Source organism: Nyctereutes procyonoides, unplaced genomic scaffold, assembly GCF_905146905.1.
Source record: "Nyctereutes procyonoides isolate TBG_1078 unplaced genomic scaffold, NYPRO_anot_genome, whole genome shotgun sequence".
In the NCBI taxonomy this organism is placed as follows: Eukaryota; Metazoa; Chordata; class Mammalia; order Carnivora; family Canidae; genus Nyctereutes; species Nyctereutes procyonoides.
The window spans coordinates 22,966,563-22,991,813 of record NW_026575049.1 but is presented as its reverse complement, the minus strand read 5'-3'; the positions used below and the strand labels follow the sequence as shown (position 1 = coordinate 22,991,813).

General features: G+C 57.9%; 1 protein-coding gene across 2 annotated transcripts in view; it reads left to right on the top strand.

Moving 5' to 3' along the window:
* The window catches only part of MPPED1 (metallophosphoesterase domain containing 1), a 76,320-nt gene extending 54,314 nt beyond the window's left edge, over positions 1–22,006 (top strand). For both annotated transcript variants that reach the window (XM_055328675.1, XM_055328674.1), the window contains exons 5-7: positions 15,645–15,760; positions 17,541–17,654; positions 19,620–22,006. In XM_055328675.1, the coding sequence (XP_055184650.1) occupies positions 15,645–15,760; positions 17,541–17,654; positions 19,620–19,738 (349 nt within the window). In that variant the 3' untranslated portion in view covers positions 19,739–22,006. The remainder of the gene's footprint in view (positions 1–15,644; positions 15,761–17,540; positions 17,655–19,619) is intronic.
* Positions 22,007–25,251: the final 3,245 nt, after the last annotated feature.

Below are 25,251 nucleotides of genomic sequence, written 5' to 3'. Positions count from 1 at the left end.
ATCAACCCCAGTGCTCAGCATCCAGTCGGTCACGGCCCCCTCTGCCTGCCCCCCTGTGTCATCAACCGTGGGGACCCCGCACATCACCCCCGAGGCCCAGAAGGACCACAGAGCTCATCGGTGCAGGACTGGCAGTCGGTCAAGTGCTGTTCCCTGGGCCCAGACACTCGAGATGTGTCCCCAGGCTCTCCCTCTCGCCCCGTGGGTGACCTGCTGAGTCCCGCATCTCCGAGCCTCCAAGTCCCAAACGCACAGGTGGCACTGCCCCTCCAGCCTCGTCCGTGCTCTTCCAGGCGAAGCTGCACAAGGGGAAGCGCGTGAACCTGCCCGGGAAGGTGTTCACGGCTGCAGAACCTCCTGGTCCCGCTGCTGATTGCGCTGCTGTGGGGGTTGCACCCCCAACCGTGTGTGGTGGCTCAGCCCCTCGGCCCTACCACCTGGACGTTTGGCGGCTCACGGGGAGGGCCGCCCGCAGAGCTGGTGGTGACTCTCACTAAGTTCTGATGTTCGAGTTTCCCCTTCTTTTCCCTGCTCGCCTCATGTTGACTAACAGGCAGTGTTCTCTCCAGCGCTAGAAGCGTGATTGTACCCATGGGGGGATCAGGCCTTGTGTGAAGCCCTGGCCACGGGGGCCCCCGAATGGCAGTGGCGTCTGGAGCGTGTGGGCGGTGCTGGCCCAGGTCAGGGGGCAGACCCGGCCAGTGTGATCTGCACAGGCGGAGCAGGGGCGCAGGCAGCAGTGGCAAATGACAGCTGTCATCCGTGCAGGAAGCCTATCCCGCAGGCAGGAGCCCAGAAGTGAGGTGACGTGACCTTGCTGAGTGGTGAGCTGCCCATCACAAGGGGTGTGCAAGCGCAAACCCGCTGCGTTTGGGCCTGGTACCAGGCCAGCTGCTGCCCGCTTAGAGGGCTCCAGTCCCTGTGCCTGCACAGGGGTGCCACTGACACGCTGTCAGGCAGGCGGGGACGAGTCCTGTTGGTGCTGCACTTGGAGCCGGGCAGTGCGACCAGACTGGCCTGGACCTTGAGGACGGCCCAGAAAAGCCAGGAAGGAGAAACAAAGCAAACTCGTGGTCACCACCCATGGTTGGCTTTTTTCCCTAAGTGGTGCCACCAGGAGAGGCTCTGCTTGGGAGACCGACTCCTTCCAACTTTTGTTGGGCCGCGCGCTCCGAAGGCCACAAGCAAGGTGAGCACGGCCCCCTGCAGGGCTCTGCGGACCCAGGAGCGGATCAGGCCTGGCGCTGCTGTCCGGGAGCTCAGGATGAGCGTGGTGGTGGGGTGGGGGGTGAGGGGGGGGTCTCGTACCTGCTGACACTCCATGCTGACCCCACCTCGGCCCAGGCCAGTCCCCGGCCCCGTGCTTGCCCGCATGTCCTCCTCAGTCCCTGCTGTGGGCCAGGGTTACCAGCCCCATCCTGCGGTGGTCAATGAGGCAGAGAGAATAATTTCTTTTTTTTTTTTTGATTTTTAAAAATTTTATTCATGAGAGAGAGAGAGAGAGGCAGAGACACAGGCAGAGGGAAAAGCAGGCTCCATCCAGGGAGCCCGATGTGGGATTCGATCCTGGGACTCCAGGGCCACACCCTGGGCTGAAGGCGGCGCTAAGTCGCTGAGCCACCCGGGCTGCCCTTTTTAATTTTTTAAAAAAGATTTTATTTATTTATTCACGAGAGACCAGGGAGGCAGAGGGAGAAGCAGGCTCCCTGCGGGGAGCCCGATGCAGGATTCGATCCCAGGACCTGAGGATCACACCCTGAGCCGAAGGCAGATGCTCAGCCACTAAGCCACCGAGTGCCCCGAGAGAATAATTTCTAAGATAAGTATATCCTATGCGACTTTTGGGATATACTTATGCTAAGAGATTTGTTGTTTATCTGAAGCTCAAACTGAACAGGACGCCCCGTAGTTCATCTGGGCATCCCAGTCCTGAGAGGGTCAGGTTCCTTTTTTTTTTTTTTAACTTATTTATTCGTGAGAGACGCATGACTGCACCGTGACTTACTCCTCCACTTGTGAACCTGGCCGCCCTGGCTCTGGGGCCGTGGTGCATGCTCCTGTGTGGCCGGTGTCGTGCGCACCCCTCAGGGTATGGAGACCCGTGCACCCGAACGCATGCCCGTGACACGCTCACACACACCCCTGCGTGCCGACTGTGCGGTCCTGAGGTGGACAGGTGAGCTAGCCCACCCGTCAGAGCGGTCAGGATGATTTCCTTCCCGGCTGGCGGCACCTCACCTCGCGTCCTCAGTGTCGCAGGGCTTCTCGGTTGTGTCCATGCTGCTGTGCTGGCAACCCCGGTGGTTTCGCTTGCTTTGCCCTGATGGCCAGTGAGGCCGAGCGTCTTCCGTGGGCCACTTGGACTTCCTCAAGTATTCCTGTCTTTTTGCCCATTTACAAAAAACAATTGGGTTCTCTGTCCTTTTCACTTTTTTCTTCTTCTTTTTAAATATTTATTCCTGAGAGACCCAGAGAGAGACCCAGAGAGAGAGAGAGAGAGGGAGAGACACAGGCAGAGGGAGAAGCAGGCTCCCTGCGGGGACCGTGTGCGGGACTCGATCCCGGAACGCCCTGGGCCGAGGGCAGACGCTCATCCATGGAGCCACCTGGGTGGCCCTGACGGTCCTCTTCGTGTCGGTTCATAGATTCTCCGTGTATTCCGAGTGTGAGTCCTTCGGCAGTTGCAACGTGACAAGTGGCTTGTCCTTGCCTGTGATTCTCTCCCGGTGGCGCCTTCAGCCGCCGGGGTTCTTGGTCTCGGGGTGGCCACGGCATCCGTGTGTTCCTTCGTGGCAAGTGCTTCTCATGTTCCATTTGGGAAATCTGTGTCCCCTGGAGTCGGGAAGGTATTTCCATTGTGTTTTCTGGAAGCTTTGCCATCTAGCCTGTCGTGCTTAAGTGTGGGGACCCCCTGGGTGAGCGTGTGCTGATGGTGAGCAGGAGGGAGCCTGTCCTCAGTGTCTCCCTGCGACGCCCGCTTGGCCCTGCCCGGGTGCGGGAGGTCTGTCCCCTGCTGGCCACTCCTGCCTGTCGCCCGGGCCCCGTCCACGCAGCTGCAGGACCGCGCTGACCGCAGTGCTCTGGCGACGGCTTCCTCTGGTGCCTCCTTTCCCACCGGGACGTTTGAGGCTCCACGAGAACGGGACCCGAACCTCTCTCTTGTGGCCTTCATGCCAGCGGCGAGTATGGAGCCCGGCCCATCAGAGTAAATGTCAGTGGGATGCGTGGATGGAGGGATGGCTGGACGGACAGACAGGTGACAGATGCCAGGCTGGGGGCACCCAGTCAGAGCTCAGGCCTGGCGTGGCGTGCTGTCCCTGGGTCCCTCTGTGGCCTCCCCCGGGCCTTCCCCCAAGCTCCTTGCCCACGGGGCCCCTCCTTGACCTCCTGCTCGATGCTGGTCTCCCGGGGTGGAGCCTGCCCATGCTGTCACCCCCTGCCCTGCATGCGCTGCTGCCCATCACCCCCAGGCTGAAGGCCTGTTCCCATCTCTGGGTCCCGTTGCCTCCCCAGCTCTAGCACAGGCTCCGTCACCGCGGGGCCGAGTCCCGTGTGTGTGTGTGTGTGTGTGTGTGTGTGTGTGTGCGCACACTGCCACCCCAGGGACGCTGACCTCCCAGTCACCGGAAGGCCACGTCCGGGCCCGTCGGGACCGCGATGGCTCTGAGCCTCGGGCAGGGCGGCTTAGGGGACAGGGTAGGACCACCAGGCTCGGAGGAGGAGGAGGGGCTCAGCTGTCACAGAATCTTAAGTGCTGGAAAAAAAACTGTATACATCCCGTATTCATTTATGGGTTTTGGATACATTTTTTGTTCTCATTTAACTGAAAACGGCCTTGATTTAAGAAAAAAAAAAAACCCACACCAACCAGGAGTGCGGGAGGGAGTGCAATTGGCATGTAGCTCGTCCATCTGGTCTAATTACTTCTGGTATTTTGAAAGAAGGATTGTAAACCTGCTGAGACATTAAACTTTGAGAAGTGGCTGCCGGCCGTTGCCGGGCGTCTGGGCGCAGATCCTGGTGCTCAGCTTGTCGGCCTGGCGCTGCCTCGAGGCAGGGGTGCGGGGTGCCCTGCCCCTCCCGCAGGCAGCCCGGGGCCCGGGGCCCAGCTCTCTGTCACCACCCTGCTACAGGCGGCCAGGTCCCAGCCCGGCGATCTGGGGTCAGAGTCTGGGCCTTCCGTGAAATGACGGCGGGGCCCGCCGCCTCCTGTAGGGTGGTTCCTAGGATTCCGGGAGGTCCTGGGCCTATACTGCGTGGGACGCAGCAGATGCTCAGCACGCGGTGGCCCCACTCATTGCCTAACCCTCCAACAGCTCGCTGCCTCGGTTGCCTGGCGAGGGGTGGCGGGCTCGGGGTTCCCTGCATAGCCAGGGGCTGCCCACTGAGGGCCAAGCCTTCCATGTCCTTTCCTCCCTTCTCCGTGGGCACAGGGCAGGCCAGCTGGGTGGGGTGGGGGCAGCCACGGAGCTGCCTGTAACCCAAGGGAGCCAGGCTCTTCTTGCTGAGGAGACGGTCGTCGTCGTCACTGTTCCTGCTGCGGTCCCTGAGGCCCGGTGCTCCAGCGACCCTTGTCCCCACTGGACCGCCGCGGAGGCCGAGACCCAAGAGTGAAGGGACTGGCTTAGGGTCCCCCGGTGCTTGAGGGCAGGATGGAGGCTCCCCACAGAAGTGGGTACAGAGCGATGCTAAAAGGTTTGGTTTTTTAAAAGATTTTATTTATTCCTGAGAGACCCAGAGAGAGGCAGAGACATAGGCAGAGGGAGAAGCAGGCTCCATGCAGGGAGCCCGATGCGGGATTCGATTCCCAGACCCCAGGATCACGCCCTGGGCCGAAGGCAGACACTCAACCACTGGGTCACCCAGGTGGCACTAAAAGTTGTTTTTTTAACTTCATCAAATAGGTCTTTGGGAGAAAACCGAATAGAGGCCAATAGAGTGAAACCCCAGCTTCTTCTTTGCCCCGAGATGCTCTCACCGGGACGTGGGCGAGGGCCGGGGACCCTGCCCAGGCGCGACACCGAGCCTGGCTGCCGTCGGAGGCCGCGGGGGTCGTGGGGACGCCGGCCCTGCCCGATCCGGGCCCCTGGCTCCTTCCACGAGTCCCGTCGCAGCGCCAGCCGCTCACCCACACTCCTTTGCTCTTTCTCTTAAGAAAACCCTTTCTGTTCCTTCGAAAAGCATGGATTCGTTCAGTCTCCTGCCAGTGACCGTCCACGGTGTTTGGGGCGCTGGACGCCCCTGTTCTGCAGAGCGCTGTCTGGGGCAGTCGTGGGCGGCCTGGATTGGGGTTATGCCCGCCCCGGCCTGTGGGTGCACTCGGTGCAGGGACGGGTTCCTTTCGTTTCCTGGGCCTGCGGGCTCACCCGCCGGAGGACGAGCCGTGGCCCGAGGGTGTCTTCCTCCATCTGGGGTGGCGTCCTGTCTTCCTGTGGTCAGTGGGCGGCCTTTTCTGGCCCCGTCCCCCGCGGCCCCTGAAGCCCTCTGGGGGCCCAGCTGTCCTGACGGGGGTGGCAAGCCCAGCTCCCCACCCCCGGCCCCCTGGGGCTTCCTGCTTTTTACTTCCCGGCGTGAAGACCCACGTTCCCTGGTTCCTGGGGGGTCAGTGCCTGCGCCCCTGAAGCTGTGATCATTCCTGTTCCTCTCGCGTTTCTAGGGGGTTTTGGCACGAGGCTGCGGCCCCCGTCCGTTGAGGCGGGAGAGGTGGGCCTTCCCTCCCCGCTGTGGCCGAGACCCAGGCCCTGGGGCGCAGGGTCCCCGGGAGCTGCTGCAGCATCGTCCTATTAACCCCGCCACACAACGGGGCACGTGGACGGGGAGGGGAGGTTGAGGGGGCTCCAGCCCGGGGGGCGGGCTCGCTCAGCTTCGGGGTGGCCTGGAGCAGCCCGCAGGCCTCGGGGGCTGCAGAGCCCAGGAGGGGCTCCCTAGGTCCCTGGGTCCCACTTCTGGGACATCGGCCTTGGATTCTCCCCTCCGTGCAGGGCGAGGTGGGGGCGCCGAGGCCTTGGTGATGGGCCCTTCCTGTCCTGAGCCAACTGGTGAGGACAGCTGTGTGCCCTGGGGCCACCCGCTCAAGGGCCGCGACCGTGAGCGCTGCCCAGGTGTCCCCCAACCCCCGGCATGTCCCCCAGGTCCCGGCATGTCCCCCAGGTCCCTGCTTGTCCTCCAGCCCCTGGCTTGTCCCCCAGGCCTCAGCTTGTCCCCCAGGCCCCTGCTTGTCCCCCAGGCCCCTGCTTGTTCCCCGGCCCCTGGCATGTCCCTCGGGCCCCTGCTTGTCCCCCGGCCCCCGGCATGTCTACCACCAGGGGTCTGGCTGCCACCCATGCCCTTCTCCTCCCTCCCCTGCACTCCGACAGTTGTCACCCCCACGCCGCAGGCAGCCCACGAATTTTGATATTGGGAAGAAATACCTCACAGTCCCTGGCTCTACACTTGCTGCCTCTACATACACACTGCACCATGCATGCACCTGCACACAGCTACACACACAACCCCTGTACCACACACCGCACACGCAACTATGCACACACATCCATACACACAACCCCCACACCATGCAGACACATCACACGCCTACCTGCACAGTCTCACATTGCACATGCACACCACACACACAAGTATGAACACACATGTGCAGCTATATACACCTACACACACAATTCCCACACCACATATACGCACAACACATGCATGCAATTACACACACACTCCTACACACACAACCCCCACGCTGTGCACCCCACACACATGCATGCACACATATGCAGCTACAAAGATGCACACATCTGCATATACAACCCCCCCACACGCACACCACACACACAGCTATACACACAACCCACACACCACACACATGTACACACGCATGTAGCTACACACGCACACACCTACTTACACAACCGTACATACACACACCATACACACATGCATGCACACACACAACCCCCTGATTGTGCACACTCCAGACTCTCTCTCTCTCTCTTTCTCTCTCTCTCTCTCTCTCTCTCTCTCTCTCTCTCTCTCTCTCTCTCTCGGACTGTGTCCGTTGGCCCTTCCCTGTCCTTATCTGTCCTGATTTCGTGTTGTTGTTATCTTCCCTACAGAGGCCCCTCCACACATATGCGCACATTCTACATGAGATTAATGTTTGAAACGAATTGTCTGCCTTCTCCCGGCTGCAGAGTCCCAGCGAAACAAAAGATGAATGGTTCTGCACCTCGCAAGGGTGGGGGAAATTAATTAGGAATGACAAAGGACCCCATTCTTCGGTTCCACTTATCTTGCTGCTGACTTGCCGGAACTGTTGTGCGCAGGGCAAGGTGTGTGATTGACAGTCCCTGGGGACGTGTCGCCAGCCTGCGGGGCCCTGCCCCCTCACAGGCAGCGGGCAGGTGGAGCTGACCCAGGGGGCTCCCTCGGTGCCCTCGGGGAGGTGCCAGGAAAAGGAGCAAGGCAAACGTCTCTCCCTCAGAGCTGTGCAGGTGGCGGCCATGGCTCGAACTGTGGGGTGTTCCCAGGTGTGGGGACACCACCTGTGGGGTGAGGAGTCGACAGGAGCTCTCTTGGGCAACCCAGGTATGCCACTGACTCGATTTCCCCCGCAGCAGACGGGAGCTCCGCTCCCCCCTGGGGCAGCTGGTGGGGCCAGTGACATGGGGAGCTCCGGGTGAGGTGCTCTGTAGCTGCCCGTGGGGGTCAGGCCGCCATCCTGCCCAGGCTGCAGCTTTCACCCTCGTAGGAGGAGGGCGGGGTGAGAACGCCTGGCCCAGCACCTGCCAGGGCAGCCGCCCTCCACCCCCGACCCTGGGGCACAGGCTGCCTGGGAGGCAGGGAAGTTCCCCGAAGTAGGTGAGGCGGCATGCAGAGGGTGTGACACACTGAGCCCGCTTCCCCTCTGAGGTCTCATCTGTGAAATGGGCACATGGGTCCCGCGGGCCTGTCATGGGATGGTGGGGGAGACTGGAAGCTCAGTGGGTGGTGAGGGTCTGTGTCCTGGTGCTTATGTTTTTTGCAGGTGTTGGAGCTTCGTGACTCCAGGGGTTCGGGGAGGGGGTGGGCTCAGGAGGGAGGGAGCACAGAGGAGAGGACAGATGCTTAGTTCTTCCCACCTGCCCACCTGCCAGGTACAGCAACTGGCCGTTGATTCTATCGTGTTCATTCGTTCGTGCACACCATGAGCCAACCCTCCTGAGTCCACCCAGGCTCAGCCATCCTTTGGGCAAGAGAGATTTAAGGGTGATTTGACCTGAGTCCACCCTGAGGGAGCCACCACGAGGGCACTCAGAGCAGGGAGGGTCACCTGTGCTTGGGGGATGGAGGTGATCAGGGAAGGCTTCCTGGAAGAGGGGCCTTTAAGCCAAGCCTTAACAAATATTGAGTCATGGACTCTGAAGAGAGGCTAAGGAGGGCTTTTCAGGTGGCTGGAACAGCAGGAGCAAAAGCCCCAGAGGTGGGAAAGGCTGGGCTGTGCTCAGCAAACAGGATTGTTGTGACCGGCAGGTGGTGAGTTCAGTGGGAAATCTGAGCAGGACAGTCCCACAGGTGGATGGGGACAGAGCCCAGGGACCCTGTGTGCCAGGCCCTGAGGTCTGGGCTGGTCTTCTAGGCACAGGGAGCCATGGAGGGCTTGGGAGTAGAGGAGCCACATGGGGGACAGTTGAGAGGGGCACCAGGAACCAGAGTCACAGGCTGCTTCCTCTCTGTCCAGCCAGGCTCCACAGGGGCAGAGCAGGGCCAGGGCTGGGCTGGGACCTGGCGGGGGACGTTCAGGAGCTACTCACAGGGGCAGCAGGCAGTTGCCATCAAAGGGGGGGAACCTGCGGCCCAGCCACCCCAGTGGGGGCCTCTCTGGGTCAGGCACCTATTGGGCCCCCGATGCAGGAGCCAGGACCCCTGGTCCTGTGTGTCCTCAGGCTCACCACTTGGCCTCTCTGTGCCATTGTTTGCTTCTCGTTAAAGTGGGAGCCTCCCAGGACTTTGAGCTGAGGGTTAAATGAGCTGAGGTGTGCAAGTGGCTGGTAAGTGGGGTGCCCAGAGGAAGGGGAGGCAGGAGGAAGGCCTCTGGCATGGAGGCAGGGAGCATGGGCTCTGGGATCACCATCTGGGTTCGAGCCCTGGCTGTGTCACTTGGTCCCCAGGTAACCCTGGGCAAGCCTGTGACCCTGCCCACACCCCGGTTTCTGCATCTGGATTTGTGCCTGTGTGGCTGTCCCCTTGATGTCACCGTCACGCCCCTCGGAATCCGGTCAAGGGAACCCCCTACGCCTGCCCTCGGGCATTGTGCCCTGGCCTGGGTGCCCCGCTGGGCCCAGCCCCACCCCGGGGCACCCCAGGCCTCCTCCGCCCACACCCCAGCGTCCCCAGGAAATGGGGTGGCCACCCCCCAGGCTAACTGGCTGACCCCTGGGCACACCTTCCCTGCAGCGCGGAGTGCGCTCCGCTTCGGCAATCTCTGCAGACGCGCGTCCCCCTCCCGTCTGCCGTCTGCCGTTGGGGGACCCGGGATTCACGCTTCAGGGGGAAATCGTTTAATGATTGGCCACGAGGAGGTCATTTATATTGGCTAAGCGGGCTTAATTAGACTGGATTCGAAGGTTACCATAAGCGCACAAAAAAGCTGTTAAGGGGTTAACCTCTGAGAGATTACATTGTATTCAGCGCTCTGTTAAAGTTTGAATTAATTTTTCCCATGGGTTTGTTCACATTCTAATTTTCAACTAAATGAGACATCTGTTTCAGAAAAGGAAAATTTGCTCTGGTTGTCATGGCAACTATCATTCTGTAAGAAAATTATTCCAATGGTTACTTTAGAACAGAAAGACAGAAATTCAGGACGTAAAGCCTCCTCCCATTGCTCACTCGGAATTCTGATTCATCCGGCCTCCTTGGGGCCTGTGCGGTGTCCCGGATGGGGTGTAGACGTCGGGCCCCGGGCCCCCAACGGGGCCAGGCTGAGGGGAAGGAGGCGGGGGCTGGGTTTTCACAGGGCCCCAGAGTCCCGTGTGGGGCACTCAGGGTCCCGGACCACGGCTGCCCCCAAGGTGGGTGGGCCAGTAGGCGGTGGGCTGGGCCCCGGCTGCTTGGGTGGCCGGCCCTGCGGCCCTTGGCTGCCCTGTCCCCTGGCGGGAAACCAGGGCAGCTGCGCACTTCACCTCCAGCCCCAAAAGGCACTTCACCTCCGGCCCCAAAGGACCTTACGAGGTGAGGAGGCCGATTGGCCAGACGCTGGGGCCTCTGGGGCCAACTTCCTCTCGGAGGAGGACCTGCGCCACCCTTTGTCTCCTCTCCCCCTGGAGGAGCTGAATGGACATCAGCAGGAGGGGCCAGTCAAAGGCCTCTGGGGAGGGGGCGAGGTCACCGTGAAGAGCCCATCTCCACGCGGGCCCTGCTGCAGGCTGCCCTGGGCAAGGCCCCTGGCCTGCAGAAGGTGTCCCCCAGGCCACGGGCCGTCCTGGGAAATGTCTCCTCTGGATGTCTGCATGAATGATTTGACGCTTCCTTCTCCTCCTAAAATTTCAATAAAAGCTAGAACCTCCCCTTTCCCATTGACGGAGCTCCTGGGCCTTTAGGAGTTTTCCTAGTGGGAGTGAAACGCAAGCCTCTTCACCCCCCCTTCTCTCCTCCCCTCTGTGCAGGGTCACAGCGGTGGGCAGCAGGGATGCCCCTGCCCCCAGGGGGAAGGTCTGGGGGCACAGGCATAGTTATTCTGCTGGGACAGGTGAAGCGAGCAGCCCGGGGGGCCCAGAGCCGGGAGGTCTGATGCCAGCCTCCGTGCCTTGAGCAACTCAGCTGTCAGGGCCTCCCCGGCGCCTTCCCAGGATTTGAGGTGCTGTCTTTCCAAGAACGGGGCAGGTGTCTCCGTGGGGAACCGCCGCCCCAGAGGAAGACTCGGTAGAGCTGGGTGAGGGGAAGCTGAGGCCGGCAGAGGCTTGTGGGGGTCTCTTTCTGGGGGTCTGTGGGGTCTCTGATCTATTTCGAAGTGTCTCTTTCAAGAAGCTACCCCTTGCTGTGGCTCACAGGAACTAACAGATGCCTTCTCTCCATGCAGATGAGGCCTCATCCCGTCTTGTAAATATTTGATTAGATTTTTGAAGAACAGATCCCGTATTTGGAAGGCAGTGCCAGAAACGCGTTGCTTCTTTCCCCAGAGGCTGACAGGCCTTTGGGCTCCTGGGAGGACCACTAGGCTTGGCTTTCTGAGTGGCTTCCAGGCTGCTGCAGCCCTTTCTGCAGTGAGTCTGTCCTGGTTTCACCAAAAGGGGACTTTGAGTGTACCCAGAGTCTTCAGGGTTGCAGAGCTGTGAGCTCAGACTATTAGGGCAGGAGCAGCCTCGGGTGGATGCGGAGTGGGACTGTTAGCCGTTTCTGACCAGGAACCGTGGTAGGAAAAGCACTTTACATTGTGACTCACTACATCCATACGTGGGTGTCTATTTAAATATAAATACATTTAGCTGAAGTATCCTTCCCTGCTAGGAGGTACTCTTTTTGATGATGCTCTCTTTTCCTTTTAAAAAAATGTTGTTGTGAGCTGTCAAAATGCAGTTTGAAACACTCTGCCCTAGGTCAAAGGTTTTTCATGCACCCTCCATGGGGGGGCTTCAGGAAGGGGCCACAATAATGATAGCGATAGTGATGATGATGGTGGTGATGACGGTGGTGGTGATGGTTATAATGATGGTGGTGGTGATGATGGTGGTGCTGCTGCTGCTGCTTGTGATGGTGATGATGATGGAGATGGGATGATGATGATGTTGATGATGGTGGTGATGATGGTGGTATTGGTGATAGTGATAGTGGTGATGCTGTTGCTTGTGATGATGATGATGATGATGATGGAGATGGGGATGATGATGATGGTGGTAGTGGTGAAGATGGAGATGGGATGATGATGATAGTGGTGATGATGGAGATGGGATGATGATGGTGATAATGGTGATGAAGGCAGCTACAATGCATTGAACCAGGCACTGTTTTAAGCACTTTATATGGATTAATGGATTTAATTCTTCCAAACAGCCCTATTGAGATGGTATTATTATCCTTGTTTTATAGATGGGGAAATTGAGGCATAGAGAGAAGTCGAGTCACTTGCCAAAGGTCACACAGGTAGTAAGAGGTGGACCCATTCTCACCCAAGTCCGTCCAACCCCAAGATTGCCTTAAAGATGGGTGTAAAATTGTGTATGTGGAGGGGGGGGTGCATTTTCTGTGGAGAGGACTCTCACCTTTATGCAGATGTGCAAGGGCAGGCCTATGTGGACGTGCCAGTGATAGGAGGTGTCTTCTGAGGGGACTGGGCAGCCAGGGCAGCCCACCCAGTTGCTATTTCCTAGCCCCGAACACCTGGTCTCCTCACTTGGCAGGTGCTTCCTATGGTTGGGGATCCCTTGGACAGCCCAAACCTGGGGACTCAGCCCTTCTGTGCCTCCTTCTCACCATCTGTTTCTCCTCCCAGAGCCTCAGAGTGCAGATCCCAGGCCCCCACCCATACAGGTGTTCTCCCGGGATCCACTCATATCTAGGTATGAGGGAATCTTCTCGGCTTCACCTACAAGAACAAGGCAGGAGCCAACAGACCTCTTCTTCAAAGCCAAAATATAGGTTGGCAGGGGCTTGGGGCCATGGTGGCCTGGCGTGCTCTGCCCACTTTTTTTTTTTTTATGATAGTCACACAGAGAGAGAGAGAGAGAGGCAGAGACACAGGCAGAGGGAGAAGCAGGCTCCATGCACCGGGAGCCCAACGTGGGATTCGATCCCGGGTCTCCAGGATCGCGCCCTGGGCCAAAGGCAGGCGCTAAACTGCTGCGCCACCCAGGGATCCCTCTGCCCGCTTTTAGTGAGTGTTTCTGGGTAGGGCCTGGGGGCTCTCTTGAATATGGGGCATCGTTTTGAGCTTTGAAGTTTAGGCTGCAATCCCAAGACAACAGGAAAAGTCCTGACAACTGTTAACAGAGGGATTTGTTGATCCAGGCCTCCGTCACTCACCACCATTCCCTAATGTGACATTTATTCCCCTCTGGGCTGCTGCTGGGTGCAGGAGGAGCGGCAGGGTGGGGTAGGCAGGGCTCTGAAGGATACACGTGGCATGAGGGCAGGGTGGGCAGGAGGGGAAGATCAGGGACCCAGTGTTCCTGGCAGGGGTCCCAGATGAGCAAGGCCGGCAATGGAGGGGACTCGGCATGTGTCTGAAATGATGAAAGGACTTTGGACGCCCAGACAGCCACCGTGGTGCCCCATCTTCCTCCCTCACAAACCTGGGTTCCAGGAGATGGTACTGCAGGCATGAAGGCTGCGGGGACAGAGGCTCAAGCCTGGGTTCAAACATGACTTCTCCCCCGATGAGCCGTGTGACCCTGGGCACCTCACCGCCCCTCACCGAACCTCAGTCTTCTTGTCCAGAATGTACCATGGTGGGACGAAATCAGGGTTTTCAAATGGTGTTCCGTGAGGTGCCTGGGGTTCCAAAGAGGTGGCTGGCAACAGGTAGAGCCGTTGGGTCCACAACCATAGGTCTCAGCCTTGCCCTGGAAGGGCATATGGGCCATGAGAGGGATGTTAGCGGCCACTTTCAGCACGCGACAGACCCTGAAGATGAAAGCCCAGCCCCCCAGCTGACTTGTACGGTATGTGTGGGCAGGTGAGTGGTAGTGAGGTGCCCAGCCTGGGAGTCAGCACGCCTGGGGCCAAGTCCCCAGGTTACCTCACCTCTCTAAGCCTCTGGTTCCTCGTCTGTAAAATGGGGATACTGAGTCCTTAATTCACAGGGTTGTGTGTAACAGGAAAACCATCCGTGTACTTGGACGGTAGCTGACAAAAAAGTAGGTATGCAGGAGATGCAGGTGATAATTCCTGTTCTCAGTCTCCTCGTCCATAAAACGTAAAGAAAGAAACCTGTCTGCCCACCCATGCTGCCTGTGTGAAGGTCCCTGAGGTGGCAGGTGGGGAGGTGACCATGGTGATGACAGTGATAGTGGTGATGATGCCTGTATCATGTCCTGGGGCCATAGACTGGGGAGCTTAAAACAATAGGCATTTATTCTTTCACGGTCTGGGGGCTGGACATCTGAGATCAACATTTGTCCTTTTTGAGGGCCCTGAGAGGGAAGCTGTTCCATGACCCTCTCCCAGCTTCTGGTGGTGGCTGGCAGTACCTGGTGCTCCTTGGCTTGTAGACAACATCACTCCAATCCCCACCTCCATTGTCACTGGACCTTTTCCCTCTGTCTCTGTGTTTCTACAGGACCTTCTCATAAGACACCAGTCACTAGATTAGGGGCGCACCCTAATCTGCTATCACCTCATCTTAGCTTGATTATATCTGCAAGGACCCTATTTCTAAATACAGTCACATTCACAGGTATTGGGGGTTCATACTTCAACCTATATTTTTGGAGGACACAATGTGACCCACAACAGTGGCGACAGTGATGTTGGTGATGGTGAGAGTGCTGGTGGTGATGATGGTGTGTGATGATATTGATGGTGGTGATGATGATTGTGGTGATGATGGTGTGTGATGATATTGATGGTGGTGATGATGATGGTGGTGGTAATGATGGTGACGGTGGTGATGATGGTGATAATGATAATGATGGTGGTGATGAAAGTGATGGTGGTGATGGTGATGGTGGTGATGATGGTGACAATGATGATGGTGGTGATGATGGTGATGGTGATAATGATGGTGGTGATGATGGTGGTGATAATGGGGATGATGGTGACGGTGGTGATGATGGGGATTTTGTAAACATTAAAGGGCTATGTTAATGTGGGATCTTATGACTCAGGCCTAAAGGGAGGTTCTTAGTAGGATGCTTTTGTTAGAAATGGAAGCCCAATCAAATGGCTTTCTGTGGGCCCATGTAAGTGAGAAGTGCAGAGGTATGGTGGGTGACCGGTGCAGTTTTGACCCAGGGGCTCCCCTGGGCCATGTGGTCCAGCCATCGCCCTTTGGGACAGCTTAATAGCTGCTAACAGTTTCTAAGGCAAGAAGCTCACTGGTTGAGACACAGGGTTGACAGCTTCATCTTCCCTCGTCCTCCAAAGAAATATCTGGGATTCCCTCCAATGGAAGGATCTGGGTTACACGTTCACCAGTGAGCCAGTTGGCCTGGGTCCCTCTGGCCCTGCCCTTAGAGCTGGGGATGGACGCAGCCTGCTGGGAGCTTCAGGGGAAAGCAGGAATCACTGTCCTCCACTCGGAAGCCACTCTCTCTGGGTGGGGTCCCTGGGTGGTGATGATGGGTGGGGTCTCTACCTGCCCCAGCCGTGGGCGGGAAGACAGAGGACCGTTTTCCTGGTGAGGGGTGGGTGCGCATGTGCTCTGAGTTTCCTTAGAAGAGCCTGGAGCAAGAGAGGTCATTGGCAGAAGCTGATTCTTTTTAAACTTTCATTTTAAAAAATTATGGAAATAATATTAATTCGTCCTAGAAAAACAGAAACTGTGTTGAAAGACGAGGAAAAGGTAAGAGGATGCCAGTGGCATCGCCCGGCCCACGAGTCGGTCAGGATTCTGGCTGAGTCCCGGCGGTCGTCACCTTTACTTGAGTTTCGAAGCATCAGGCAGGTCCTGAGGACCTCAGGCCTCCGCCTGCCCCCCCTTCCTGTCCGCGGCCTCTGAACCTCCTGCTCTTCTTCCGTAGGCAGCCCTGGTTTTATGGCTGGGGCTTTAACCTCCCTCGAGGCCAAGCACTGCTAGAGAAATGGAACCTCATTCCCGAAGGCGTAGACATCCTGATAACCCACGGACCACCACTGGGTAAGCGTCAGCTGGCCATCAGCTGGCCGGCTTGGGCTGGGGGGACGCGGGGGGGTTGGGGGTGCCCCGCCTGAGTGCTGAGGTCAGCCCCTGTGAGCTCCGAGTCCAGCTTGCTGCGGCACAGGGGACAGTTCTCCCCAGAGCCCCCCTTGCTTCCCAAGCACCGACTGTCCCCCGTGGGTCCTTCCCAGTGCCCCAGGGAGGGCGGAGTCGCGGTCTGTGTGCTCCACACTGGGGCTGCGGAGGGGCGGGGGGGAGGGGAGGCTGCGCCCTGACTCTCCAGGCCTGCGTCCCGGGGCAGAATACTTTCAGGGTGGCTCTCTGGGCTTTGTCCTGTCCCGCGAGACCCCTAGGGGACTGCAGCGCCATCCATCCCGGCAGCCCCCAGGCCCAGCCGCCACCTCCCTGGTCCAGACTGATGGCAGCGCTCGCGTGGCCTAACCGCCTCGGGGCCCCACTGGCTGTCCCGCGGTAGAGGGCTCTCTCAGGCCGCCCCTCCCCATCCCCTCGCACATGGCCTGGCCTCCGTGTGTCCCTCCAATCCCACCTCCGAACTGTGCCCCAGCCCCTTCCTCTCCTCTCCAGCCCTGCTGACCCCACCTGGGGCCAGCCGGTGTCTCCGGCCTATTCTATGATTGCCATTGCCACGGCCCCCTCGCTGCTCCCCCTGCCCCCAGTCCTGCCCCTTCCTCTCCACTGTCCCCGCATCCAGAGGAGGGAGTCCTCCGAATCCGCAGCTGTGCCATGGCGCCTCTCTACGACCCTTCGTGGCTCCCCAGTGCCTGCTAGCCTCCTCCGCCTCCCGCCGCGGGCACAGGACCTGCCGTCCCTCCCTCAGTGATGGGGCCGCGCCGCGGCGGCGACGTGGGACAAGGGGCCACTCTGGGGGTCTGGGGGTGCTTGCCTCCAGGGCTTGCAGGCTGCAGGTGGAGGGGCACGGAATGGCCAGGCCCGGTGGGCCCTCCCTCTCCCCCCATCCCCTCCCTCCCTCTCCCTTTCTCTCCCTCCCTTTCTCGCCCTCCCTCCCTCCCCCTCCTTTCCTCTTCCTCCCCCTCTCTCCTCCCCCTCATCCCTCAGCACTAACACAGCAGGCTGCCTGACCGAGGCCTTGAGGATCCCCCTTCCCCACCAGCAGAAACCTGTTCCGCCCACCCAAACCGAGAGGGGCCGAGATGAACCCCCGTGTCTCGCTTGGAGTAATCAATTATTCTTCGTTTGCGTAGCCATGTGAGGAGAATGAGCAGCCGCCATCTGGGGCGGCTCCGGGAGGCTGGCGGTGCGCGGACCCGGACTCCGCACGGGAGCTGTGCTGCGTGGAATGGACTTCATTCCCGGGGTTTTGTGATGTTTGCTTAAGAAGTTTCCGACGTGGAGATCTTGCTCCTGGTGCAGCCCCGCTGCCAGCACTGGGGTCCCCTTGGGCCTCCCCTGTCCCTCTCAGGCCTCAGTTTGCCCGTCTCTGCAATGGACAGATGACCCCCCGGAGGCCGCCTTGAGCCCGTGGGGGAGCTCACGTGCCACCCTGAGTGCCTGGCCCACTCTGGGCCCTTGCCAGCTTGGCCCCGCAGAGGACGAGGCTCCCGCCAGGCTTTCCCTCCCCAGAGGCGGGGCAGGGCAGCCCGGGACAGCTGCGGGGGTCCGGGGGTGGGCCCGCCTGGGGCCTGGAGTCGGGGACCCCGTGACTTGGAGACCCCGAAGCTGCAGCCTGGGGTCTGCGGGGCAGGGTGCCCGGCCCCCCGGACCCCGTCCATCACTGCCCTCCCGCCGTCTCCTCACACAGGCTTCCTGGACTGGGTCCCCAAGAAGATGCAGCGGGTGGGCTGCGTGGAGCTGCTCAACACAGTGCAGAGGCGCGTCCAGCCGCGGCTGCATGTCTTTGGCCACATCCACGAAGGTGGGCGACGGGGGCAGGGGCCGGGCTCCTCACCTCCGTCCACCCAGTCACCTCCTCCCCGGTCTCCGCCCATTCCTGACAAGGGGTCACTGCTTGCCCAGCCCCAGCCGCGACTCTGCCTCCCTGGACAGTCTCTGGGACACGGGCAGGGGGCTTTTAGGAGGAGGGGACATTGGATGGGACACGGAGGATGTGGTAGGTTCGGAGGCACACTGGGAGGCCTTAGGGCTGGCAGCCCGGTCTTGTTGCCCTGCGGCCTGTCATACTTAACAAATAAGTATTAATAAATGTGGAGGGTCACTTGCTCGCCTGAGACATTGTGGTGGCACCTCGCCTCCACCCCCACCACACACACATACACTCATGGCATTCTGGCTCTGCTCCCGGGGGGCCGGGGACACCTGCTGGGTCCACCTAGTTGGAATGGTGCGGGGCATTCACTTCCCCCCGAGGGGCAGCGGACAGGGTGGCCGTGATGGTGGGGGGGGTGTCAGTCCAGCCCTGAGTGCCCGCGCCCCCACACCTGCACACAGGGCTTTCGTTATTAGGCCTTGGGCTTCTCACCATAGCCTGATCGTTTGCACACCTCCTCCTCCTTTTGCTCCCTTTGAACCTTCATCCCACCTTCCCCAGGCCTCCCTGGCCCATCCCACCCTACCGGAAAGTGCACAGGCTCCATGGGGCATGGGGACCCAGGTGTTGTTCCCCAGAGTTGTGTCTCCTGGCCTCCTGAACCTCTGTCTGTGTGAGGCCAGGGCCCCTGGGCCTCACATGTGCCTGGTCCACATCAGATTGTCTCCAGCTCAGAAGCAAACGAGCCTCAGCCCTTTCCCCGAGGGCCGTGCAGGGTGTTGGCAGACGGCAGCACTGATCAGACCGCCCCTGGCCCCACGGAGCTCACAGTCTTCTAGGCAGGAGACAGGCTACCAAAGGCAGAATCTGAGAGGTCAAGGAAGAGGACAACCCCTGTAGGATGTGCTGTGGAATAGCAATAATGGCTGTCATTTTGTGCAGCCCTACCAAGGGCATGTGATGCCACCAGATCTGAGGTTGTGTGTGATCCAGATCACACTTGTATAGGAAAAATGGGGGCACCAAAGAATGGGTAACCTATAGGGGGAGGGGAATGTCCCTTCTGGCTTGGAGGGGACCTGAGCTTAAAGATGAAGATTCTAAGAAGTAGTCATGGTGGGAAAAGGCTATGATGGCAGTACAGGCTAAGACAAGAAAGTACGTGATAATGTTGGTGGTGGTGATGGTGGTTGTGGCAGTGGTGATGGTGATGATGGTGGTGATGATGATGGTGGTGGCGATGGTGATGATGGTGCTGGTGATGATGGTGTTGTTGTTGGTGGTGGTAATGATGATGATGGTGATGGTGGTGATGGGGATGGGGATGAGGATGGTGCTGGTGGTGGTGGTGGTAGTGGTGGTGATGATAATGGTGATGATGCTAATGGTGGTGATGATGTCAGTGATGAGGTCTCACTGTGCTATTCATGTGCTTTTGAAGGACTGGGTTGAATACCGTATGTGGATTATTGTTTTTTAAAGATTTATTTGAGAGAGAGCAAGTGAGCAAGAGAGAGAGTGCTTGAGGGGAGAGAGGCAGAGGGAGAGGGAGCAGCAGACTCCCTGCTGAGCAGGCAGCCCGATGTGGGGCTGGATCTCAGGACCCCAAGATCATGACCTGAGCCGAAGGCAGACACCTAACCCACTGAACCACCCAGGCGCCCCTGTAGGTGGATTATGATCTCATGTGCTCCTCACAGCAGCCCGAGGAGGAGCATCTGTCATCCTCACCTCTATTTCTAGATGAAGAGGCTAAGTTGAGTGTTTCGGTAGCTTGCCCCGGATGTGTTCAGCCCACTGTAGCGAGTGCTCTCTCACTACCCACTAAGACCACCTCATTGCCCGGCCCTGGCCTCACCCCTCAGCCCTGACTGGCGTCTGCTTACTTTCCAGGCTACGGTGTCATGGCAGATGGGACCACCACCTATGTGAACGCGTCCGTGTGCACCGTGAACTACCAGCCTGTGAACCCACCCATAGTCATTGACCTCCCCACACCCCGGAACTCCTGACTGCCCCCGCTGTCTCAGCCCTTCCTGCCCACATCAGCTACATCCGCCTGGCCGAGAGCACGGACCCCAACCACCCTTCCTTCCACGCAGACAACCTGTCTGGCCGCGGGGACCAGCCCAGCAGATGGGTTGAGGCCTTGGAATGAAGAAAAACTCCCCTGACTCTTCGGCCTCCGTCACCTGGAGTCAGGACCCTGGGGGTCCCTGTCAGGGGTTCTGTGCTCGTGACTGTCTTCTGCGTGTACATTCCCGTGTGTACCTTGTCAAACGACCTAACAAGCTTGCGGTCCTGTCCTGCTTGGGAACTGACAGACTCCTCATTCTTCTCAGTTGGACACCCTTGTGGGTTTGGGAAGCCGCTGCTCCTGGACACATTTTGGAAGTTCTCGCACAAAATCTCCCTCTGAGGGTTTGTGAGCCCACACAGGCTGCGAGCCCCAGGGCTGGTGGGGCGGGGGGGGGGGTAGGTTTTCTAGCCTGGGTGCAAGGAGCCCGCCATTTCCTCCCGGGCCGGAGAGGAGACAGGCCTGTGTCACAGCCAAGGCCCTGGAGGGAGCGATCAGGGACGTCTCAGGAATTCGGACCGCACCTGGCCAGGCCAGCAAGCCGTCTGCCTTGCCTTGTGACTCTGCTTTCTTCCTGTGGGCATCTAGCCGTCTTGAACAATGGCCTGAGCATCCCAGGCGCTTGCTTGGAGCCTGGATTTTGGGGGGTGGGGGTGGTTCTACAGAACAAGCCATGTGAGTGCCCAGGACCAGATGGAGGGTCCCCAAGTCATGGACGGCCCCGATCCGTGGGGGCTGCTCGGCCCTGCAGAACTCAGCAGGCCGGAGGGGCCGCAGACCCAGGCCGGGTGTATGCGCCCATGTGGGGGTGCACAGACCTACACACACACACATACACACACACACGTCCTTCTTACCTTAATGGAGTGGACCTCATGTTTCTCATTACTGCCCTCGAATGGGGTTCCATCCTCATGCGGGTTCCCCACACACCGTTTGGGTTCTGTGTCTGGGCCCACAGCTGAAGAGGCTGAGTGCTTCCTGGCCCTTACCTGTGCCAGTCTGTTGTGCTGACGGGAGGGTGGCATGGTGGCAGAGCAGGCCCTGGGCTCTGGCCGCTTCACGCAGGGGGACTTCTTTTTTTCCTTTGAATTAGGACTGGGTGGGGGGTTGAGGCTGAATCTGTGAGGGATCCCGAGGGAGCCAGCAGGGTCTCACCACGGTGAGGCAAGAGAGGCAGGATGGCCACGTGCAGGGTCAGAGTCTGTCTTTATTCAAAATTTTGATATTTTGTTCATCGTGGCTATTTTTCTGAATAGATTTTGATTTTTAAAAACATTGGATTACCTGGCACCACTGATATCTATTGCTGAGAGTTTTGGTGCCTTCTGAAATTGTGCACCAGAGAGGAGGCTGGCTCACTTCCCCCTAGGCCCAGGCCTGGCAGCCAGCCCCTAACACGCCCTCTTCTCTCATTGTCTCAGGCGGTCCTGCAAGATCAGCATGGTTGGCCCCATTTTGGAGACAAGGGGCTCGAGATCAGAGAGGTGACATAACTTGCCTGAGGGGACACAGCTCAAGAGGGGCAGAAGCAGGACGTGAGCCTTGGTCTCTGGCTTCATAGCCTCTGCTTTGCCACCGCCCAAAGCTCTGCCCTCACAAGGCCACACAGGGTCCCCAGGCTCCTTTTTTTCCCTTAAGGGTCCTGTTCAGAGCCTCTCTGATTTGTTGCTCATAGAGAGTCCCTGGAGCACTGTGGGATCCCGTAGTCTGAGCCCAGCGTCCCGGGAAACCCTGAGTCCTTGCCCACTGGCACAGGGCTCCCCACGGGGCGAGGGGCACCGTCCGTGAGGGGAGCCCAGCAGCAGCACCACCGCACGGACCAGGGCTAGCCGCGCCCTGGGGGGGTGAGGACTTCAGGAATCTGGCCAAGCTGTTCCTGGTGGCCGAGGATGTTTACAAGGTCTCTGGGGAAGGCCAGGTGCAGGGCACAGGTGCACGCGCGGGGTGGAGAAGACACAGGCCCTTTTAGTCACCTCTACCGAATTTCTATTCGGACCAAGAACCATAAACTTCAAAAAATTTTTTCCTAAGGTATCTTCAGAATATGGTGTATTTTTATGGGGAAAAGTTATGAAGGCAGCTGTTACTTTGAAAGAAAATTCATTAAAAGTCCTTGAGGTATGAAAGATGATGGCGTGCTCCTCAATCATTTTGGCATAACTTGATTGTGGCTGTAATTTTTTTTTTTTTGTCAAGCATGTCAGACAATAAAGTCTTTGTAAAAAGAAAGAGATGTCCACGTAGCGCCTCTTCCTATGCGTCTTTAGGTGTTGTGTGAGGCATGTGGGGGAGGAACGGGGTCCTCCCAGCCCAGGCCTGGGTCCTTGACAGACTTCAGAGGCCAAAAGACCTTCCATATGGTAGCAACTGGCGTCCTTTCACTTGCTTCAGCTTCCCCAGGGGTGGAGCAGTCTCAGAGGTGGCTGGCACCGGGCCATTCGGTGCCCTATGACATTCACGTACTTTGCCTGATTCCTCAAAACAGAGTACTTACTTCAAGATGCTCTTAGCGGTGGGCCCTTCCCGGAGGCAGTATGTTCAACCCAGCCCTTATCAAACTACGGTCCAGATGTCACCCAAGAAAATCATTGACAGGTAAAATGACACCAGGTCTCAAAGCCACCTAAGCTGTAAAAGTCTCGCCATTTCTATTCATCCATCCATCTACCCACCCATCTGTCCATCTACCCATCCGCCCATCCATCTACCCACCCATCCACTCATCCATCTGGCCATCCATCCATCCATCCATCCACCCACCCATCCATCCATCCATCCATCATCAGTCCATCTGCCCATCATCCATCCATCCATCCATCCACCACCCACATTCCCATCTGTTGATCCATTCCACATCACACCACAGTCATTCCACTCCACACACATTCCACATCACATTCACTGGTCACTTCCCATGGGGCTGCCTTGGATGAGGGAGGTGGCGCTAGATTAAGGAAGTAGAATTGCTGCGGGATGGATGTGGGGGTGAGGTGAGGGGAGTCAAGGATGAGAATGGGTGTTGGCTGCCAGTCATGGAGGGGGAATGGGAGCTGGAAGAAGAGGTTTGAGGAGGGATGGGGAGTTTTGTTGGGACGGGAGCTGGAGGTGCACTTGGAATATGCGGGGGGGGGGGGAGGTCCAATGGCTGCAGGGATAAGTGGGCCTGGAGGAGGAGAAGCGTCTCTGAGGATCTCTGATCCTCTCTGGTTGCCTCTGAGGAGGAGATCTCTGAGGTCAGCATATGTGGGCCATAACCAAAGCCATGGGTCTGGAAGAGCCCTCCAGAGGGATGCGTGGAGGGCAGGAGCAGCAGCCTGGGGCAGACTGTGTGTCTCAGCCTCCCCATGGCCCTTTCCTGTCCTCAGACTGCCCCACCTGCCACCTGCCCTCCACCAGGGCCTCACAGGTGCCTACACCACCTTGTCCTGGGCCTCAGCTCTCCATCAGGGGGCCATGAGGAGGAGTCACTTGACTGAGGTAGCTTTGGCTGCCTCTCTTGGCTGGTGCGAGTACAAGCAGGGCACCCAGGCAAGGACCCTCTGTGCCAGCTGCTGCCTCTGGTAGTGCCGTCACGCTGTAGGCCCTCCTGTGGTACACGGGCCCCGCGTTCTGCTGAAACTCCAGACGTAGCCACTGCTGAGCCACATGGTCCTGCTGCCCTCAGTGTAGACAGGTCCTCATTTGTCTGGGGTTTGGACGAGTGGTGGAGGGGGGGGTACCACAGCAAAGGTGCCAGGGCACATAGTGCCTCAGCTCTTGGTGGCTCAGAACTCAGGGCTCATGTGCACTCACAGCATCTTTGCCCAGGTGACCCCCATATAGGATGGCATCTCAGACAATCCTCTTATTGTCCACAGGAGTCTAGTGAGCCAATCCAGTGAGCTGTGTCCCCTGCCTACCTTCACTTTCCTGGAGAGACCCCTGCCCGGGCCCCTGAACAAACTGGTGGAGGTGAAAAGCTCTGTGGACAAGGACTCCATCCAGAGTTCTCCCCTAATGCCACCCACAGCTCCTGGCTGGGCCCGACCCTGCTTGGGGCCCTCAGTCCCACCCTCCCATTGAAGGCACAGACTGAAGGTCTCCAAGATGTGCGAGTCAGGCTCTGCTGTCTGGAAGCTCGCGGTGTCCTTTGGAGAGTTCATCTAATCCCAGAAAAGAAGTGGAACCCCTTCAGGCCTTACATGCTTGGGGCCCAGAGAGCAGCAGAGGGGGCAGGTTTGGGGGCCCCGAGGAAGAGAAAGCCTGGTGTATAGGGGAGATAGAGGAAAGCTTTCAGGAGGAGGAAGGAGCACGGTTGGGCCCTGAACAACAGAACACAGTTTCCCATTAAAAAAAAAACAAACAACTTTTTTTAATTTTGAAATAATTTTAGACATAGAGAAGACTTGTAAGGTGGTACAGGGAGTTCCTCGATACCCTTCTCCCAGTTTCCGCTGATGCGAACATATATAACAGCGATGCAGTTACCAAAACTAGGAAATGAATGCTGGTACAACACTATTAAACTATAAGCCTTATTTGGATTTCAATAGTTTTTTATTAATTATCTTTTCTCCACTCCAGAACCCAGTCCACGGTGCCATGCTGCCTTTAGTTGTCCTGTGTCCATTATAACTGTTTCCCAGTCTGTCCTCACTTTGCCTGACCTTGAAAGTTTTGAATACTGGTTGACTATTCTGTAGAATGTCCATCAAGTTGGGTTTGTCTGCTGTTTTCTCGTGATTAGTCTGGGGTTACGTATTAATGAGAATACAACACAGCTGACTGGTCCTCAAGGCCACTGGGGTAACATGACGTCACCGTGACGTTCCACTGCGGATGCCGGTCTTGAGCACGTGGTGGTGGTGATGTCTGCCAGTTTTCTCCACTGTGAAGGTGCTAGTCTTCCTTTTCCATGCTCTGTTTGTTAGCAGAGAGACACTAGTCCAGCTCATGGTCAAGGAGAGGTGACTCAAGGTCTCCCTTCTAGAGGGAGGAGCAGCAAAGAATTTGTGGACACAGTTAAGATCACCACATTAATAAATATTTGGGGGAGGTATATTCAGGCTACGCAAATGTCCTAATTCTCCTTAAAGACAGAAGTCTACTAATTTAAGCATCCATCTATGGATCTTGCCTGGAACAATGATTACTGAGGTGCTCTCATGGCAATTTTCTAATTCTTCTTCCTCATACATTTATTATTTGGAATTGTTCTGTAACAAAGATTTGTCCCTTTTCTGCCATTTATTTATTTTCGATCAGCACAGACTCATGGTTATTTATTTTTTTCATTAGGTTAAAATATAGTACTGTCGCTATTTATTTTGTTTACTCAAATTGTTTTACCTTTGCCCACTGGAAGCTCTTTCAAGTTGACTCCTGTGTTCTTTTGGCATATTCCTATCTTTTGTTTGTTTGACTTCCTTGATTTCTGGCACTACAAGATGCACCCAGCCCATCTTG